The 19,917-nt window shown below is 36.0% G+C and overlaps 1 protein-coding gene across 1 annotated transcript in view; it reads left to right on the top strand.

Moving 5' to 3' along the window:
- The first annotated feature begins 1,584 nt into the window (after positions 1-1,584).
- pfdn6 (prefoldin subunit 6) overlaps positions 1,585-19,917 on the top strand; it is a 222,692-nt gene continuing 204,359 nt past the window's right edge. The window contains exon 1 of the mRNA XM_041213170.1: positions 1,585-1,715. Coding sequence (XP_041069104.1) covers positions 1,652-1,715 — 64 coding nt within the window. The 5' untranslated portion in view covers positions 1,585-1,651. The remainder of the gene's footprint in view (positions 1,716-19,917) is intronic.

Below are 19,917 nucleotides of genomic sequence, written 5' to 3' on the forward strand. Positions count from 1 at the left end.
ATAACACTGTGTAACACTGTATAACACTGTATAACACTGTATAACACTGTATAACACTGTGTAACACTGTATAACACTGTGTAACACTGTATAACACTGTATAACACTGTATAACACTGTATAACACTGTGTAACACTGTATAACACTGTGTAACACTGTATAACACTGTATAACACTGTATAACACTGTATAACACTGTGTAACACTGTATAACACTGTACAACACTGTATAACACTGTGTAACACTGTATAACACTGTATAACACTGTGTAACACTGTATAACACTGTATAACACTGTACAACACTGTATAACACTGTGTAACACTGTATAACACTGTATAACACTGTGTAACACTGTATAACACTGTGTAACACTGTATAACACTGTACAACACTGTATAACACTGTATAACACTGTACAACACTGTGTAACACTGTGTAACACTGTATAACACTGTATAACACTGTATAACACTGTGTAACACTGTATAACACTGTGTAACACTGTATAACACTGTATAACACTGTATAACACTGTATAACACTGTGTAACACTGTATAACACTGTACAACACTGTATAACACTGTGTAACACTGTGTAACACTGTATAACACTGTGTAACACTGTATAACACTGTATAACACTGTATAACACTGTATAACACTGTGTAACACTGTATAACACTGTGTAACACTGTATAACACTGTATAACACTGTATAACACTGTATAACACTGTGTAACACTGTATAACACTGTGTAACACTGTATAACACTGTATAACACTGTGTAACACTGTATAACACTGTATAACACTGTACAACACTGTATAACACTGTGTAACACTGTATAACACTGTATAACACTGTACAACACTGTGTAACACTGTACAACACTGTGTAACACTGTATAACACTGTGTAACACTGTGTAACACTGTATAACACTGTATAACACTGTGTAACACTGTATAACACTGTATAACACTGTACAACACTGTATAACACTGTGTAACACTGTATAACACTGTGTAACACTGTATAACACTGTGTAACACTGTGTAACACTGTATAACACTGTGTAACACTGTATAACACTGTACAACACTGTGTAACACTGTATAACACTGTGTAACACTGTGTAACACTGTGTAACACTGTGTAACACTGTATAACACTGCACACATTGATTGAAGTGGTTTTATTTGCTCCGTTTCCTTTCTCCATCTGGAACCTGCTCTGACACTAATTATCCTCAATCCCTCAGCTTCCCATTGGATCTTATTCAGTTTGATGACGTTGGCCCTGAGGTTTCTTGTTAAAGTTTCTGATGATTTGATGTTGATGTGAAATATTAATCATTTTAGCTGAATTAATCCCCTGACAGACAAGAGCCAGGTCACGTGCTGCAGCCGTGACGTCGCCCCGCCGCACGCACCAGCACGCAACCGCAATTGACGTCACCAGGAGCGTTCATCTGCTCTGGCATCTGACGTCACCGCGGTCCCGTCACGTGCCCGGGGCGACTGAAGTCACATTTGCATGCGTTTCAGTGGCCGGGCGGAACGGGGTCACGTGGGTCGGCGACAGGCGCGTTGACGTCGCCACGTTCAAGGTCAGAGGTTTACGGATCACCACGTGACTGGCGCAAGATGGCGGAGGTTCTTCAGCGGAAACTTCAGTCGGAGGTGGAGAAATATCAGGGAGTTCAGAAAGGTGAGAAATAGCAGCTTTGTCAGTAATGTGGATATCACGGAGTCATATATCACAGAGTCATATATCACAGAGTCATATATCACAGAGTCATATATCACAGAGTCATATATCACAGAGTCATATATCACAGAGTCATATATCACAGAGTCATATATCACAGAGTCATATATCACAGAGTCATATATCACAGAGTCATATATCACAGAGTCATATATCACAGAGTCATATATCACAGAGTCATATATCACAGAGTCATATATCACAGAGTCATATATCACAGAGTCATATATCACAGAGTCATATATCACAGAGTTATATATATCACAGAGTCATATATCACAGAGCCATATATCACAGAGTCATATATCACAGAGTTATATATCACAGAGTTATATATCACAGAGTCATATATCACAGAGTCATATATCACAGAGCCATATATCACAGAGTCATATATCACAGAGTTATATATCACAGAGTTATATATCACAGAGTTATATATCACAGAGTTATATATCACAGAGTTATATATATCACAGAGTCATATATCACAGAGTCATATATCACAGAGTCATATATCACAGAGTTATATATCACAGAGTTATATATATCACAGAGTCATATATCACAGAGTCATATATCACAGAGTTATATATCACAGAGTCATATATCACAGAGTTATATATATCACAGAGTTATATATCACAGAGTTATATATATCACAGAGTCATATATCACAGAGTCATATATCACAGAGTTATATATCACAGAGTTATATATCACAGAGTCATATATCACAGAGTCATATATCACAGAGTTATATATCACAGAGTCATATATCACAGAGTCATATATCACAGAGTCATATATCACAGAGTCATATATCACAGAGTCATATATATCACAGAGTCATATATCACAGAGTTATATATATCACAGAGTTATATATCACAGAGTCATATATATCACAGAGTTATATATCACAGAGTTATATATCACAGAGTCATATATATCACAGAGTTATATATCACAGAGTCATATATCACAGAGTCATATATCACAGAGTCATATATCACAGAGTCATATATCACAGAGTCATATATATCACAGAGTTATATATATCACAGAGTTATATATCACAGAGTCATATATCACAGAGTCATATATCACAGAGTCATATATCACAGAGTTATATATCACAGAGTCATATATCACAGAGTTATATATCACAGAGTTATATATCACAGAGTTATATATCACAGAGTTATATATCACAGAGTTATATATCACAGAGTCATATATCACAGAGTTATATATCACAGAGTTATATATCACAGAGTATATATCACAGAGTTATATATCACAGAGTTATATATCACAGAGTCATATATCACAGAGTTATATATCACAGAGTTATATATCACAGAGTCATATATCACAGAGTCATATATCACAGAGTCATATATCACAGAGTCATATATCACAGAGTTATATATCACAGAGTTATATATCACAGAGTTATATATCACAGAGTCATATATCACAGAGTCATATATCACAGAGTCATATATCACAGAGTTATATATCACAGAGTTATATATCACAGAGTTATATATCACAGAGTTATATATCACAGAGTCATATATCACAGAGTTATATATCACAGAGTTATATATCACAGAGTTATATATCACAGAGTCATATATCACAGAGTCATATATCACAGAGTTATATATCACAGAGTCATATATATCACAGAGTCATATATCACAGAGTCATATATCACAGAGTCATATATCACAGAGTCATATATCACAGAGTCATATATCACAGAGTCATATATCACAGAGTTATATATCACAGAGTCATATATCACAGAGTTATATATCACAGAGTCATATATCACAGAGTTATATATCACAGAGTCATATATCACAGAGTTATATATCACAGAGTCATATATCACAGAGTTATATATCACAGAGTTATATATCACAGAGTTATATATCACAGAGTTATATATCACAGAGTCATATATATCACAGAGTCATATATCACAGAGTCATATATCACAGAGTTATATATCACAGAGTCATATATCACAGAGTTATATATCACATAGTTATATATATCACAGAGTCATATATCACAGAGTCATATATCACAGAGTCATATATCACAGAGTTATATATCACAGAGTTATATATCACAGAGTTATATATATCACAGAGTCATATATCACAGAGTTATATATCACAGAGTCATATATCACAGAGTCATATATATCACAGAGTCATATATCACAGAGTATATATCACAGAGTTCATATATCACAGAGTTCATATATCACAGAGTCATATATCACAGAGTCATATATCACAGAGTCATATATCACAGAGTTATATATCACAGAGTTATATATCACAGAGTCATATATCACAGAGTTATATATCACAGAGTCATATATCACAGAGTCATATATCACAGAGTCATATATCACAGAGTTATATATCACAGAGTTATATATCACAGAGTCATATATCACAGAGTCATATATCACAGAGTTATATATATCACAGAGTCATATATCACAGAGTTATATATCACAGAGTTATATATCACAGAGTCATATATCACAGAGTTATATATCACAGAGTCATATATCACAGAGTCATATATCACAGAGTCATATATCACAGAGTCATATATCACAGAGTCATATATCACAGAGTCATATATCACAGAGTCATATATCACAGAGTTATATATATCACAGAGTCATATATCACAGAGTTATATATCACAGAGTCATATATCACAGAGTTATATATATCACAGAGTCATATATCACAGAGTTATATATATCACAGAGTTATATATCACAGAGTCATATATCACAGAGTTATATATCACAGAGTCGTATATCACAGAGTTATATATATCACAGAGTCATATATCACAGAGTCATATATCACAGAGTTATATATATCACAGAGTCATATATCACAGAGTTATATATCACAGAGTTATATATCACAGAGTTATATATCACAGAGTTTTATATCACAGAGTCATATATCACAGAGTCATATATGACAGAGTTATATATCACAGAGTTATATATATCACAGAGTCATATATCACAGAGTTATATATATCACAGAGTTATATATATCACAGAGTCATATATCACAGAGTCATATATCACAGAGTTATATTTCACAGAGTTATATATCACAGAGTTATATATCACAGAGTCATATATCACAGAGTCATAGATCACAGAGTCATAGATCACAGAGTCATAGATCACAGAGTTATATATCACAGAGTTATATATATCACAGAGTCATATATCACAGAGTCATATATCACAGAGTTATATATCACAGAGTCATATATCACAGAGTTATATATCACAGAGTCATATATCACAGAGTTATATATCACAGAGTCATATATATCACAGAGTCATAGATCACAGAGTCATATATCACAGAGTCATATATCACAGAGTCATATATCACAGAGTTATATATCACAGAGTTATATATCACAGAGTTATATATCACAGAGTTATATATCACAGAGTCATATATCACAGAGTTATATATCACAGAGTTATATATCACAGAGTCATATATCACAGAGTCATATATCACAGAGTTATATATCACAGAGTTATATATCACAGAGTTATATATATCACAGAGTCATATATCACAGAGTCATATATCACAGAGTTATATATATCACAGAGTCATATATCACAGAGTCATATATCACAGAGTCATATATCACAGAGTCATAGATCACAGAGTCATATATCACAGAGTTATATATATCACAGAGTCATATATATCACAGAGTCATATATCACAGAGTTATATATCACAGAGTTATATATCACAGAGTCATATATCACAGAGTTATATATCACAGAGTCATATATATCACAGAGTCATATATATCACAGAGTTATATATCACAGAGTTATATATATCACAGAGTTATATATCACAGAGTTATATATCACAGAGTTATATATCACAGAGTCATATATATCACAGAGTCATATATCACAGAGTTATATATCACAGAGTCATATATATCACAGAGTCATATATCACAGAGTTATATATCACAGAGTTATATATCACAGAGTTATATATCACAGAGTTATATATCACAGAGTCATATATCACAGAGTTATATATATCACAGAGTTATATATATCACAGAGTTATATATCACAGAGTTATATATCACAGAGTCATATATCACAGAGTCATATATCACAGAGTTATATATCACAGAGTTATATATCACAGAGTTATATATCACAGAGTTATATATCACAGAGTTATATATCACAGAGTTATATATCACAGAGTTATATATATCACAGAGTTATATATCACAGAGTTATATATCACAGAGTTATATATCACAGAGTCATATATCACAGAGTTATATATCACAGAGTCATATATCACAGAGTTATATATCACAGAGTTATATATCACAGAGTCATATATATCACAGAGTTATATATCACAGAGTTATATATCACAGAGTTATATATCACAGAGTTATATATCACAGAGTCATATATCACAGAGTTATATATCACAGAGTTATATATATCACAGAGTTATATAACACAGAGTTATATATCACAGAGTCATATATCACAGAGTTATATATCACAGAGTCATATATCACAGAGTCATATATATCACAGAGTCATATATCACAGAGTTATATATCACAGAGTTATATATCACAGAGTCATATATATCACAGAGTCATATATCACAGAGTTATATATCACAGAGTTATATATCACAGAGTCATATATCACAGAGTTATATATATCACAGAGTTATATATATCACAGAGTCATATATCACAGAGTCATATATCACAGAGTCATATATCACAGAGTCATATATATCACAGAGTCATATATCACAGAGTCATATATCACAGAGTCATATATATCACAGAGTCATATATCACAGAGTCATATATCACAGAGTCATATATATCACAGAGTCATATATATCACAGAGTCATATATCACAGAGTCATATATCACAGAGTCATATATCACAGAGTCATATATCACAGAGTCATATATCACAGAGTCATATATCACAGAGTCATATATATCACAGAGTCATATATCACAGAGTCATATATATCACAGTCATATATCACAGAGTCATATATCACAGAGTCATATATCACAGGGTCATATATATCACATCGTCATATATCACAGAGTCATATATATCACAGAGTCATATATCACAGAGTTATATATCACAGAGTCATATATCACAGAGTCATATATCACAGAGTCATATATCACAGAGTTATATATATCACAGAGTCATATATCACAGAGTCATATATCACAGAGTCATATATCACAGAGTTATATATCACAGAGTTATATATATCACAGAGTCATATATCACAGAGTTATATATATCACAGAGTTATATATCACAGAGTCATATATCACAGAGTCATATATCACAGAGTTATATATCACAGAGTTATATATCACAGAGTCATATATCACAGAGTCATATATCACAGAGTCATATATCACAGAGTCATATATCACAGAGTTATATATATCACAGAGTCATATATCACAGAGTTATATATATCACAGAGTCATATATCACAGAGTTATATATATCACAGAGTCATATATCACAGAGTTATATATATCACAGAGTTATATATATCACAGAGTCATATATCACAGAGTTATATATCACAGAGTCGTATATCACAGAGTTATATATATCACAGAGTCATATATCACAGAGTCATATATCACAGAGTTATATATATCACAGAGTCATATATCACAGAGTTATATATCACAGAGTTATATATCACAGAGTTATATATCACAGAGTTGTATATCACAGAGTCATATATCACAGAGTCGTATATGACAGAGTTATATATCACAGAGTTATATATATCACAGAGTCATATATCACAGAGTTATATATATCACAGAGTTATATATATCACAGAGTCATATATCACAGAGTCATATATCACAGAGTTATATTTCACAGAGTTATATATCACAGAGTTATATATCACAGAGTTATATATCACAGAGTTATATATCACAGAGTTATATATCACAGAGTTATATATCACAGAGTCATATATCACAGAGTCATATATCACAGAGTTATATATCACAGAGTTATATATATCACAGAGTCATATATCACAGAGTTATATATATCACAGAGTTATATATATCACAGAGTCATATATCACAGAGTTATATATATCACAGAGTTATATATATCACAGAGTCATATATCACAGAGTTATATATATCACAGAGTTATATATATCACAGAGTCATATATCACAGAGTTATATATATCACAGAGTTATATATATCACAGAGTCATATATCACAGAGTCATATATCACAGAGTTATATATATCACAGAGTCATATATCACAGAGTTATATATCACAGAGTCATATATCACAGAGTTATATATCACAGTTATATATATCACAGAGTCATATATCACAGAGTTATATATATCACAGAGTTATATATATCACAGAGTCATATATCACAGAGTCATATATCACAGAGTTATATATATATATATATATCACAGAGTCATATATCACAGGGTCATATATCACAGGGTTATATATCACAGGGCTATATATCACAGGGTCATATATCACAGAGTCATATATCACAGAGTCATATATCACACAGTCATATATCACAGTTATATATCACAGAGTCATATATCACAGTGTCATATATCACAGAGTTATATATCACAGGGTCATATATCACAGGGTCATATATCACAGAGTCATATATCACAGGGTTATATATCACAGAGTCATATATCACAGGGTCATATATCACAGGGTCATATATCACAGGGTCATATATGACAGGGTCATATATCACAGAGTCATATATCACAGAGTCATATATCACAGGGTTATATATCACAGCGTTATATATCACAGGGTTATATATCACAGCGTTATATATCACAGGGTTATATATCACAGGCTCATATATCACAGAGTCATATATCACAGAGTCATATATCACAGGGTCATATATCACAGAGTCATATATCACAGGGTCATATATCACAGGGTCATATATCACAGAGTCATATATCACATGGTCATATTTCACAAAGTTATATATCACAGAGTCATATATCACAGGGTTATATATCACAGAGTCATATATCACAGGGTCATATATCACAGAGTCATATATCACAGAGTCATATATCACAGGGTCATATATCACAGAGTTATATATCACGGTTATATATCACGGTTATATATCACGGTTATATATCACAGGGTTATATGTCACAGGGTTATATATCACAGAGTTATATATCACAGGGTTATATATCACAGAGTTATATATCACAGTTATATATCACAGGGTCATATATCACAGAGTCATATATCACAGGGTCATATATCACAGAGCCATATATCACAGAGTCATATATCACAGGGTCATATATCACAGAGTCATATATCACAGAGTCATATATCACAGAGTCATATATCACAGGGTCATATATCACAGGGTCATATATCACAGGGTCATATATCACAGGGTCATATATCACATGGTCATATATCACAGGGTCATATATCACAGAGTTATATATCACAGGGTCATATATCACAGAGTTATATATCACAGGGTCATATATCGCAGGGATATATATCACAGAGTTATATATCACATGGTCATATATCACAGAGTCATATATCACAGCATTATATATCACAGAGTTATATATCACAGGGTCATATATCACAGTTATATATCACAGGGTCATATATCACAGAGTTATGTATCACAGGGTCATATATCACAGGGTTATAAATCACAGTTATATATCACAGAGTTATATATCACAGGGTTATATATCACAGGGTCATATATCACAGAGTTATATATCACAGAGTTATATATCACAGTTATATATCACAGGGTCATATATCACAGTTATATATCACAGGGTCATATATCACAGAGTCATATATCACAGCATTATATATCACAGAGTTATATATCACAGGGTCATATATCACAGTTATATATCACAGGGTCATATATCACAGTTATATATCACAGGGTCATATATCACAGAATTATATATCACAGGGTCATATATCACAGGGTTATATATCACAGTGTTATATATCACAGAGTTATATATCACGGTTATATATCACAGGGTTATATATCACAGGGTCATATATCACAGGGTCATATATCACAGAGTTATATATCACAGGGTTATATATCACAGAGTCATATATCACAGAGTTATATATCACAGAGTTATATATCACAGAGTCATATATCACAGGGTCATATATCACAGGGTCATATATCACAGGGTCATATATCACAGAATCATATATCAGAGTTATATCACAGAGTTATATATCACAGGGTCATATATCACAGAGTTATATATCACAGAGTCATATATCACAGAGTTATATATCACAGGATCATATACCACAGGGTCATATATCACAGAGTCATATATCACAGAGTCATATATCACAGGGTCATATATCACAGAGTCATATATCACAGAATTATATATCACATGGTCATATATCACAGAGTTATATATCACAGGGTCATATATCACAGGGTTATATATCACAGCGTTATATATCACAGAGTTATATATCACATGGTCATATCACAGGGTCATATATCACAGGGTCATATATCACAGGGTCATATATCACAGAGTCATATATCACAGAGTCATATATCACAGAGTCATATATCACGGGTTTATATATCACAGAGTTATATATCACAGGGTCACATATCACAGGGTCATATATCACACGGACATATATCACATGGTCATATATCACAGAGTCATATATCACAGGGTTATATATCACAGAGTTATATATCACAGGGATATATATCACAGAGTTATATATCACAGAGTTATATATCACAGGGTCATATATCACAGAGTCATATATCACAGTTATATATCACAGAGTTATATATCACAGGGTCATATATCACTGAGTTATATATCACAGGGTCATATATCACAGGGAATCATATATCACAGGGTCATATATCACAGCATTATATATCACAGAGTCATATCACAGGGTTGTATATCACAGGGAATCGTATATCACAGGGAATTGTATATCACAGGGAAACATATATCACAGGGAATCATATATCACAGGGAATCATATATCACGGAATCATATATCACAGGGAATTGTATATCACAGTGAGTTGTATATCACAGGGAATCGTATATCACAGGGAATAGTATATCACAAGGAATAGTATATCACAAGGAATCATATATCACAGAGTCGTATATCACAGGGAATCATATATCACAGGGAATCATATATCACAATGAATCATATATCACAAAGTCGTGTATCACAGAGAATCATATATCACAGTGAATCATATATCACAGTGAGTCATTTATCACAGGGTCATACATTACAGGGAGTCATATGTCATAGGGAGTCATATATCACAGTGAGTCATGTATCATGGAATCATATATCACAGTGAGTCATATATCACAGGGAATCATATATCACAGCGAGTCATATATCACAGTGAATCATATCACTGTGAGTCATATATCACAGGGAATCATATATCACAGTGAATCGTATATCACAGTGAGTCATATATCACAGGGAATCATATATCACATGGAGTCATATATCACAGGGAATCATATATATCACAGGGAATCATATATCACAGTCATATATCGCAGGGACTCATATATCACAGTGAGTCATATATCACATGGAATCGTATATCACAGGGAATCATATATCACATTTAGTCGTATATCACAGGGAATCGTATATCACAGGGAATCATATATCACAGGGAATCGTATATCAGTGAGTCATATATCACAGGGAATCATATATCACAGCGAATCGTATATCACAGGGAATCATATGTCACAGTGAGTCATATATCACAGGGAATCGTATATCACAGTGAGTCATATATCACAGTGAGTCATATATCACAGTGAATCGTATATCACAGTGAGTTGTATATCACAGGGAGTTGTATATCACAGTGAGTCGTATATCACAGGGATCTGTATATCACAGTGAGTCATATATCACAGTGAGTCATATATCACAGTGAGTCATATATCACAGTGAATCGTATATCACAGTGAATCGTATATCACAGTGAGTCATATATCACCGTGAGTCGTATATCACAGTGAGTCGTATATCACAGGGAATCGTATATCACGGAATTGTATATCACAGGGAATCATATATCACAGGGAATCGTATATCACTGAGTCATATATCACAGGGAATCACATATCACAGTGAGTCATATATCACAATGAGTCATATATCACAGGGAATCATATATCACAGTGAATCATATATCACAGTGAGTCATATATCACAGTGAGTCGTATATCACAGGGAATCGTATATCACACTGAGTCGTATATCACAGGGAATCCTGTATCACATGGAATCCTATATCACATGGAATCCTATATCACAGGGAATCATATATCACTGAGTCATATATCACAGGGAATCGTATATCACAGTGAGTCGTATATCACAGTGAGTCGTATATCACAGGGAATCGTATATCACAGTGAATTATATATCACAGGGAATCATATATCACAGTGAGTCATATATCACAATGAGTCATATATCACAGGAAATCATATATCACAGTGAGTCAAATATCACAGGGAATTGTATATCACAGGGAATTGTATATCACAGGGAATTGTATATCACAGGGAATCATATATCACAGTGAGTCATATATCACAGTGAGTCATATTTCACAGCGAGTCATATATCACAGGGAATGGTATATCACAGTGAATCATATATCACAGTGAGTCATATATCACAGGGAATTGTATATCACAGGGAATTGTATATCACAGGGAATCATATATCACAAGAATCATACAACACAGTGAGTCATATATCACAGTGAATCGTATATCAGTCATATATCACAGTGAATCATATATCACAGTGAGTCATATATCACAGTCATATCACATGGAATCATATATCACAGGGAATCATATATCACATTCATTTATCACAGTGAATCGTATATCACAGGGAATGATATATCACAGTGAATCATATATCAGTGAATCATATGTCACAGTGAGTCATATATCACAGTCATATATCACAGGGAATCATATATCACAGTGAATCATATATCACATGGAATCATATATCACAAGGAATCATATATCACAGGGAATCATATATCACATACATATATCACAGGGAATCATATATCACAGGCATATATCACAGGGAATTATATATAACAGGGAATCATACATCAAAGTCATTTATCACAGCGAATCATACATCACAGCGAATCATATATCACAGGGAATCATATATCACAGTCATACACAGGGAATCATATCACAGGAATATATCACATGTATCCCATTCTCCCGCCTTCTCCCCGTAACCTTTGATCCCCTTACCAATCAAAAATCTATCTATCTCGGTCTTAAATACACTCAATGACCTGGCCTCCACAGCCGTCTGTGGCAATGAATTCCATAGATTCACCATTCTCTGGCTAAAGAAGTTTCTCCTCATCTCTGTTCTAAAAGTCTTCCCTTTACTCTGAGGCTGTGCCCTCAGGTCCTAGTCTCTCCTACTAATGGAAACATCTTCCCCAGGTCCACTCTATCCAGGCCTTTCAGTATTCTGTAAGTTTCAATCAGATCCCCCCTCATCCTTCTAAACTCCATCGAGTATAGACCCAGAGTCCTCAAACATTCCTCATATGTTAAGCCCTTTATTCCTGGGATCATTCTCGTGAGCCTCCTCTGGACCATCTCCAGGGCCAGAACATCCTTCCTGAGATACGGGGCCCAAAATTGCTCACAATATTCTAAATGTGGTCTGACCAGAGCCTTATAAAGCCTCAGCAGCACACCCCTGCTTTTATATTCTAGTCCTCTCAAAATAGATGCCAACATTGCATTTGCCTTCCTAACTACCGACTCAACCTGCAAGTTAACCTTAAGAGAATCCTGGACTAGGACTCCCAAGTCCCTTTGCACTCCAGATTTCTGAATTATCTCCCCATTTAGAAAATAGTCTATGCCTCTATTCTTCCTACCAAAGTGCATGACCTCACACTTCCCCACGTTGTATTCCATCTGCCACTTCTTTGCCCATTCTCCTAATCTGTCCAAATCCTTCTGCAGCCTCCCCGCCTCCTCAATACTACCTGTCCCTCCACCTATCTTTGTATCATCTGCAAACTTAGCCAGGATGCCCTCAGTTCCTTCATCTAGATCATTAATATATAAAGTGAAAAGTTGTGGTCCCAACACTGACCCCTGCGGAACTCCACTAGTCACCGGCCGCCATCCTGAGAAGGACCCCCTTATCCCCACTCTCTGCCTCCTGCCAGACAGCCAATCTTCTATCCTTGCTAGTACCTTGCCTCTAACACCATGGGCTCTTATCTTACTGAGCAGCTTCCTGTGTGGCACCTTGTCAAAGGCCTTCTGGAAATCCAAGTAGATAACATCCATTGGCTCTCCTTTGTCTAACCACTGGTTACCTCCTCAAAGAATTCTAACAGATTTGTCAGGCATGACCTCCCCTTGATGAAACCATGCTGACTTTGCCCTATTTTACCATGCACTTCCAAGTATTCTGAAATCTCATCCTTAATAATGGACTTTAAAATCTTACCAACGACCAAGGTCAGGCTAATCGGCCTGTAATTTCCCGTCTTTTGCCTCACTCCCTTCTTAAACAGGGGGTTACATTAGCGATTTTCCAGTCCTCTGGGACCCTCCCTGATTCCAGTGATTCCTGAAAGATCACTAACACCTCCACTATCTCTTCAGCTATCTCCTTCAGAACTCTGGGGTGTAATCCATCTGATCCAGGTGATTTATCCACCTTCAGACCTTTCAGTTTTCCTAGCACCTTCTCCTTGGTAATGGCCACCATACTCACCTCTGCCCTCCGACTCTCTTGAACTTTGGGGATGTCACTCGTGTCTTCCACTGTGAAGACTGACGCAAAGTACCTATTCAGTTCCTCCACCTTTTCTTTGTTCCCCACTACTACTTCTCCAGCGTCATTTTCCAGCGGCCCAATGTCCACTTTTTCCTCTCTCTTACCCTTTATATATCTAAAAAAAACTCTTGCAATCTTCTTTTATATTACTGGCTAGTTTACCCTCATGTTTAATCTCCCTCATTTCTTGTTTAGTTGTCCTCTGTTGGTCTTTGTAGGCTTCCCAATCCCCTGGTCTCCCACTGCTCTTTGCTGCATTGTATGCTTTCTCTTTAGCTTTTATGCTGTCCCTGACTTCTCTTGTCAGCCATGGTTGCCTCGTCCTCCCTTTAGTATGCTTCTTCTTCCTAGGGATGAATTTTTGCTGTGTCTTCCAAATTACTCCCAGAAACTCCTGCCATTGCTGTTCCACTGTCTTTCCTGCTAGGCTCATCTCCCAGTCAATTCTGGCCAGCTCCTCCCTCATGCCTCTGTAGTTGCCTTTATTCAACTGTAATACCGTTACATCTAATTCCAGCTTTTTCCTCTCAAATTGCAGGGTAAATTCTATCATATTATGGTCACTTCCTCCTAAGGGTTCCTTCACCTTAAGCTCCCTTATCAAATCTGCCTCATTACACATCACTAAATCTAGAATTGCCTGTTCCCTAGTGGGTTCCACCACAAACTGCTCCAAAAAGCCATCTCGTAGACATTCCACAAATTCCTTTTCTTGGGATCCACTACCCACCTGATTTTCCCAGTCTACCTGCAAATTGAAATCCCCCATGATCACGGTAACCTTGCCTTTCTTACACGCCTTTTCCATCTCCTGGTGTATCTTGTGCCCCACATCCTGACTACTGTTCGGAGGCCTGTACATAACTCCCATTATGGTTTTTTTTTACCTTTGCGGTTCCTCAACTCTACCCACACAGATTCTACATCATCTGACCCTACGTCATTTCTTGCTATCGATTTAATTTCATTTATTACTAACAAAGCAACTCCACCCCCTCTGCCAACCTGCCTATCTTTTCGACAGGATGTATATCCTTGGATATTTAGCTCCCAGTCCTGATCCCCTTGCAGCCATGTCTCCGTGATGCCCACCACATCATACCTGCCAATTTCAATCTGCGCCACAAGCTCATTTACCTTATTTCATATACTGCGTGTATTCAGATACACCTTTATCCTGTATTTCCTGTCCCCCTTCTCATTGTCGTCCCTTTATCTGATGTGCTTGAAGTTAGATTCCTAGCCCTTTCCAAACACTCTGTCCTATTTTGTGTTCTGGAGACTTTAATAGCATCTCCTGGGCTCTCCTTTCTTTTCAGTTTTTTCATAATTTTCCATGAATCCACCCCCCACATGCTAACCTGCTGCTTTGTTTCCCATTATCATACTTCTTGGAGTTTCATATAACACAGGGAAGCATACATCACAGTCATATATCACGGGGAATCATATATCACAGGGAATCATACATCACAGAGTCATATATCACAGGGTCATATATCACAGTGAGTCATATATCACAGAGAATCATATATCACAGAGAATCATATATCATGGAGAATCATATATCACGGAGAATCATATATCACAGGGAATCATATATCACAGTCATATATCACAGGGAATATATAACAGGGAATTATATACCACAGTCATTTACCACAGTCATATATCACAGGGTCATATATCACAGTTATATATCACAGGTAATCATGTATCACAGTCATATATCACAGGGTCATATAACACAGTGAGTCATATATCACAGAGAATCATATATCACCGGGAATCATATATCACAGAGAATCATATATCACAGTCATATATCACAGGGAATCATATATCACAGGGAATATATAACAGGGAATTATATATCACAGTTATTTACCACAGTCATATATCACAGGGTCATATATCACAGTTATATATCACAGGTAATCATGTATCACAGTCATATATCACTGGGTTATTTACCGCAGTCATATATCACAGGGAATCGTATATCACAGGGGATATATCACAGGGTCATGTATCGCAGTCATATATCACAGGGTCATGTATCGCAGTCATATATCACAGGGTCATGTATCACAGTCATATATCATAGGGAATATATCACAGGAAATCATATATCACAGGGTCATGTATCACAAGGTCATGTATCACAGTCATATATCACGGAATCATGTATCATAGGGTCATATATTACAGGGGATCATATATCACAGGTATTCATATATCACAAGGTCATATATTACAGGGAATCATATCACGGTCATATATCACAGAGAGTCATACATCACAGGGTCATATATCACAGAATCATAAATCACAGGGTCATATATCACAGAATCATATCACAGGGTCATATATCACAGAGTCATATATTACAGGGAATCATAAATCACACAGAGTCATATATCATGGAGAATCATACATCACAGGGTCATATTACAGAGAATTATACATCACAGAGTCATATTGCAGGGAATCATATATCACTGTCATAATATCACAGCATCATATATTAGAGAATCATATATCACAGCATCATATATTACAGGGAATCATATCACACAGTCATATACCATAGGGAATCATGTATCACAGAGTGTCCCGTATATCACAGAGCATCCCATATATCACAGGGAATCATATATCACGCAGAGTCGTATATCACAGAATCATGCATCACAGAGAATCATACATCAGAGTCATATATCACAGAAAATCATACTTCACAAAGTCATATATCACAGGGAATCATATATCACAGAGTGTCCCATATATCAGAGCATCCCATATATTACAGGGTCATAAATCACAGAGTGTCCCATATATCACAGAGTGTTCCATATATCACAGAGCAACCCATATATCACAGGGTCATATATCACAGAGAGTCCCATATATCACAGAGCGTTCCATATATCACAGGGTCATATATCACAGAGAGTCCCATATATCACAGAGCGTTCCATATATCACACGGTCATATATCACAGGGGATCATATATCACCGAGAGTCCCATATATCACCGAGCATCCCATATATCACAGGGAATCATATATCACAGGGTCATATATCACAGAATCCCATATATCACGGGGTCCCATATATCACAGGGTAAGATATCACAGAGAATGCCATATATCGCAGGGAATCATATATCACAGAGTCCCATATATCACAGGGAATCAAATATCATAAGACCATAAGACATAGGAGCAGAAATTTGGCCATTCGGCCCATCGATTCTGCTCCGCCATTCAATCCTGGCTGATAAGTTCCTCAACCCCATTCTCCCGCCTTCTCCCCGTAACCTTTGATCCCCTTACCAATCAAGAACTTCAGGGTCAATCACAGGGCATATATCACAGAGAATCCCATATATCACAGGGTCATATATCACAGGGAATCATATATCACAATCATATATTACAGAGCGTCCCATATATCACAGTGAATCATATATCAGAGTCATATATATCACAGGTTCATTTATATCACAGGGTCATATATAACATAGAGAGCCCCGTATATCACAGAGAGCCCTGTATATCTCAGAGAGCCCCATATATCTCAGAGAGACCCGTATATCTCAGAGAGACCCGTATATCTCAGAGAGACCCGTTTATCTCAGAGAGACCCATATATCTCAGAAAGACCCGTATATCTCAGAGAGTCCCGTATATCTCAGAGAGTCCCGTATATCACAGAGAGTCCCGTATATCTCAGAGAGTCCCGTATATCTCAGAGAGTCCCGTATATCTCAGAGAGACCCGTATATTGCAGAGAGACCCGTTTATCTCAGAGAGAACCATATATCTCAGAGAGACCCATATATCTCAGAGAGTCGTGTATATCTCAGAGAGTCCCGTATATCTCAGAGAATCCCATATATCACAGTGAACCCCGTATATCTCGGAGAGCCCCATATATCACAGAGAGTCCCGTATATCTCAGAGAGTCCCGTATATCACAGAGAGTCCCGTATATCTCAGAGAGTCCCGTATATCTCAGAGAGTCCCGTATATCTCAGAGAGACCCGTATATTGCAGAGAGACCCGTTTATCTCAGAGAGACCCATATATCTCAGAGAGTCCCGTATATCACAGAGAGACGTGCATATCTCAGAGAGACGCGTATATCACAGACCCATATATCTCACACAGACCCGTATATCTCAGATAGTCCCGTTTATCACAGTGAACCCCGTATATCTCAGAGACCCCATATATCACAGAGAGTCCCGTATATCTCAGAGAGTCCCGTATATCACAGAGAGACGTGTATATCTCAGAGAGACCAAGTATATCTCAGAGAGTCCTGTATATCTCAGAGAGTCCCGTATATCTCAGAGAATCCCATATATCACAGTGAACCCCGTATATCTCGGAGAGCCCCATATATCACAGAGAGTCCCGTATATCTCAGAGAGACCCATATATCTCAGAGAGACCCGTATATCACAGTGAACCCCGTATATCTCAGAGAGCCCCATACATCACAGAGAGTCCCGTATATCTCAGAGCGTTCCATATATCACACGGTCATATATCACAGGGGATCATATATCACCGAGAGTCCCATATATCACCGAGCATCCCATATATCACAGGGAATCATATATCACAGGGTCATATATCACAGAATCCCATATATCACGGGGTCCCATATATCACAGGGTAAGATATCACAGAGAATGCCATATATCGCAGGGAATCATATATCACAGAGTCCCATATATCACAGGGAATCAAATATCATAAGACCATAAGACATAGGAGCAGAAATTTGGCCATTCGGCCCATCGATTCTGCTCCGCCATTCAATCCTGGCTGATAAGTTCCTCAACCCCATTCTCCCGCCTTCTCCCCGTAACCTTTGATCCCCTTACCAATCAAGAACTTCAGGGTCAATCACAGGGCATATATCACAGAGAATCCCATATATCACAGGGTCATATATCACAGGGAATCATATATCACAATCATA

The sequence above is a fragment of the Carcharodon carcharias genome, chromosome 19 (assembly GCF_017639515.1).
Source record: "Carcharodon carcharias isolate sCarCar2 chromosome 19, sCarCar2.pri, whole genome shotgun sequence".
Lineage (NCBI taxonomy): Eukaryota > Metazoa > Chordata > Chondrichthyes > Lamniformes > Lamnidae > Carcharodon > Carcharodon carcharias.